The sequence below is a fragment of the Leuciscus leuciscus genome (genome assembly GCF_965113295.1).
Source record: "Leuciscus leuciscus genome assembly, chromosome: 2".
In the NCBI taxonomy this organism is placed as follows: Eukaryota; Metazoa; Chordata; class Actinopteri; order Cypriniformes; family Leuciscidae; genus Leuciscus; species Leuciscus leuciscus.
Window position 1 is genome coordinate 15,731,134 of NC_138726.1, and position 3,951 is coordinate 15,735,084.

Sequence of the window (3,951 nt, forward strand, 5' to 3'; positions counted from 1 at the left end):
CTGGGTGGAGTGGGCCGTCACACCAAGGGGGCATGGTCGACCTTGCTGCTGGTAAGCCAAGCAATATCGTCCACTATCCAGTGAGACAACCTTTGCTTGGAGAGAGCCTTTCCCTTCAGCTTCCCACCATGACAGACAAAGAGCTGGTCAGAGGTCCTGAAACACTGCGTTCTGTCTACGTAAGCATGGAGGGCGCGTACTGGACAGAGCAGTGCCAAGGCTGGGTCTGCCTCCTCCAAAGGCAGTGCTTGCAGGTTCACCACCTGGTCTCGAAAGGGTGTGGTGGGAACCTTGGGCACATATCCAGGCCGGGGTCTCAGGATCACGTGAGAGAGCCGGTCCGAACTCCAGGCACGCTTCGTCAACCGAAAATGCCTGCAGGTCCCCTACCCTCTTGATGGAGGCCAATGCAACCAGGAGCGCTGTCTTCATAGACAGGAACTTAAGCTCCACTGATTGCAGAGGCTCAAAGGGAGCACTCTGCAGGGCAGTTAAACCACTGAGAGGTCCCAAGAGGGCATGAGGGGAGGACGAGGAGGATTCAGTCTCCTCGCTCCCCTCAGGAACCTGATGATCAGGTCGTGCTTTCCTAGAGACTTACCTTCAACTGCGTCGTGATGTGCGGCAATGGCGGCAACATACACTTTCAGGGTGGAGGGAGACAGCCTTTGCTCCAACCCTTCTTGCAGGAAGGAAAGCACGACACTGATCGGGCATTTCGAGGGTTCTTGATGTTTAGAAGAACACCATTTGACGAAGAGGTTCCACTTCAACGCATAGACATGTCTCGTGGAAGATGCTCTAGCGGAAGTGATGGTAGCCACCACCACTGGTGGTGGGGTACTCAAACCTACCTCGTCCCGCCCAGGAGCCACACGTGGAGGTTCCAAAGATCGGGATGAGGGTGCCACAGGGTGCCCCGTCCCTGAGAAAGCAGGTCCTTCCTCAGAGGGATAGGCCAGGGAGGTGCTGTCGCGAGGAGTACTAGTTCTGGGAACCAGGTGCGGTTGGGCCAATACGGGGCAACCAATATCACCTGCTCCTCGTCCTCCCTGATCTTGCGCAAAGTCTGACCCATTCTCCAGGAAGAGGCCGAAGCCGAGACAGCTCGTCGGCCGCACGGTTCAGGTCTCCCGGGATATAATGGCTCGAAGCGACCTCAGATGCTTCTGACTCCATATGAGGAGGTGGCGGGCGAGTTGCGACATACGGCGGGAGCGTAGACCACCTTGTCGGTTGATGTACGCTACTGTGGCGGTATTGTCTGACCGGACTAGTACGTGTTGACCCCTGAGCAACGCCCGGAAGCGGTGCAGGGCAAGGCGTACAGCCAGCAACTCGAGGCAATTGACATGCCAAAGGCGTTGGGGACCTGTCCAGGAACCCGCGGCAGCATGTCCGTTGCACATGGCGCCCCAGCCCGTGGTGGAGGCATCTGTTGATACAACAACATGCCTGGAAGCTCGTTCTAAGGGCACACCAGCCGGAAGAAAACTGAGGTTCGACCACGGGGTGAAGGTCTGACGGCAGGTCGGAGTCACTGGGACTCGGAGCGTGCCGTGTTGCCATGCCCACCTCGGGACTCGATCGCGAAGCCAAAGCTGAAGCGGTCTCATATGAAGCAATCCGAGCGGCGTTACTGCGGCTGCGGATGCCATATGCCCCAGGAGCCTCTGAAATAATTTCAGTGGAACCGCACTCTTGCCCTCGAACTGACGAAGGCAAGTCAGCAGTGACTGCGCGCGCTCGCTCGTAAGCTGCGCGCACATGGCGACCGAGTCGATATCCATACCGAGAAAAGAGATCCTCTGCACGGGGCAGAGTTTGCTCTTCTCCCAGTTGACCCGAAGGCCCAGACGAGCTACGTGCCGAAGCACCAGGTCCCTGTGTTCGCAAACCTGATCTCGAGAGTGAGCTCAGCCAGTCGTCGAGATAGTTCAGGATGCGAACCCCGTGTTCGCGTAGGGGAACAAGGGCTGCCTCGACGACCTTCGTAAAGACGCGAGGAGACAGGGCTAGCCCGAAGGGGAGAACCGCGTACTGGTATGCCTGCCCCTCGAAAGCAAACCGTAAGAACGGTCTGTGTCGAGGAAGAATGGAGACATGGAAGTAGGCGTCCTTCAGGTCGATCGCTGCCTTCGGTACAATGAAGTAGGGGCTGTAAAAGCCGGACTTCATTTCGGCTGGAGGGACAATCTCGATCGCACCCTTCGCCAGTAGGGTGGCGACCTCCACTCTCATGACAGGGGCATTGCCACCGACCATAGTGAAGCGGACTCCCCTGAAGCGGGGAGGAGACCGTGCGAACTGAATCACGTAGCCGAGCCTGATGGTTCTCGCGACCCAACGGGACAGTCTGGGAAGCTCCCAAAAGCCGTACCAGCGGGGTCAAGCGAGCCAGACGTACACTGGTGGTGCAGCGAAGCGGAATGACCGGCCCGGACGTGGGTGGCATAGCGGCCCGGTGTGGGGGCACGGTCATTAGCCGCGCCCTGCCAGAGGAGGCCAGGGGAGGACCAGCGTCCCACGGGGGCATACTCTGGCAGGGGTCTGGCGACAGAAGGGGACGAGAGTGGCGAGGCTCGTGAGCGGCGCGCACTGTCATCCACAGCCTCTTGGGGCTCGGAGGAAGGGGCATCAGTTCTTGAAATAAGAGATTCTCCCGCGGCCCTCCACCGGGGGACGGAGTGGCCCTGCTACCAACTTCTGAAAAGAACTGAGCCCTAACTCCAAGCTGCCCGTCTCGAAAGTGCTGCTTAGCCTGGTGTCTGGCCAGCTGCATCCCCCTCCAGCCCGGGGCCGGTGAAGGCTCGAGGGGAGGAGCCGCAGGGAGGTGGCCTCGGCGGGAAGCAGACTAAGGAGACCGCACGGAAGGATGACCATTGGTGCAGAAGGCCTCAGTCCACTTCAGGGGAGGATCGAAGACTGTTGGGCGCAGTCCTCAATCACACCGCCGAGCAAGCCACCCGTCTCGAGAATGCTGCTTAGCCTGGCGTTTGGCCGGCTAAGGGGCAGAGACGGGCGGTGCCGCCCTCCTGCAACCCTCTCCTGCTCGGGGCCAGTGAAGGCTCGAGGGGAGGGGCCGCAGGGAGGCGGCCTCGGCGGGAAGCAGACTAAGGAGACTGCACGGACGGATGACCGTCGGTGCAGAAGGCCTCAGTCTGCTTCTGGGGGGGTCAAAGACTGTAGGGTACAGTCCTCAACCACACCGCCGAGGAGCCCAGCCTGGGACATGGGGGAGCTGAGAAAATGAATTCTCAGACCCCCTCACATCAACCTGGCTGAGCCCATTCCTGGACCACAGCTGTGGACATCACCTGGCCCCGGGATCACGCGGGTACCGATGTCGCCCGTAGAGCGAGGTCAGTAGTGTGCGTGGCGGATCGACCAGCCCAGACATGGGAGGCATAGCGTCCCTGCGTGGGGACGTGGTCGAGTTTCCGCGTTCTGTCAGTGTTGGCCAGGGAAGGACCAGCGTTCCACGGCGGCCTGGTCTGAGAGAACTCCCGAGTCAGCACTGCCGCGAAGGCGACACACAGCACTGCATGCCTGTGCCACGATAGTGACAGAGAACATACAGCCCATGATCGCCACGCGATCGAGTGCAGCGAAGGCGGAGGACGCCCGCGGGCCGCGAAAAGTCATGTGGACTCCCGCGGGCCGGAAGCGTCCTGATGCACATCCGGGAAGCCTACAGCGCTCGGGGGGAGGGCGGCGCCACTCCTGCCGATGCTTTCAGCTGCCCGGGAAAGCATGGCCATCAGCTCTGGATCTGACCCGACTAACGCTGACACTCCAGAGGGAGGCAACGCAGTCGAATCCTCATTTCCAGAGGAATCAAGCCCGCCTTGTGATGCTGTGAGTGACATGACACCACCTGCTGGAGCCCCGAATGAAAACACTGGGTCCCCGAGAGAAACCAGGCACACACGGAAGCCCCACGGTTTGCGA

General features: G+C 60.3%; 1 protein-coding gene across 1 annotated transcript; it reads right to left on the bottom strand.

Moving 5' to 3' along the window:
- Window positions 1–1,032: 1,032 nt before the first annotated feature.
- On the bottom strand, window positions 1,033–3,581 carry LOC309492906 (uncharacterized protein; the record flags this gene model as incomplete). The annotated part of the gene is made up of 2 exons (XM_082161946.1): window positions 3,559–3,581; window positions 1,033–2,755 (listed from the first exon to the last, which is right to left on the bottom strand). The coding sequence occupies exon 2, from the start codon at window positions 2,263–2,265 to the stop codon at window positions 1,033–1,035; it is 1,233 nt and encodes a 410-aa protein (XP_082018072.1). The 5' UTR covers window positions 2,266–2,755; window positions 3,559–3,581.
- Window positions 3,582–3,951: the final 370 nt, after the last annotated feature.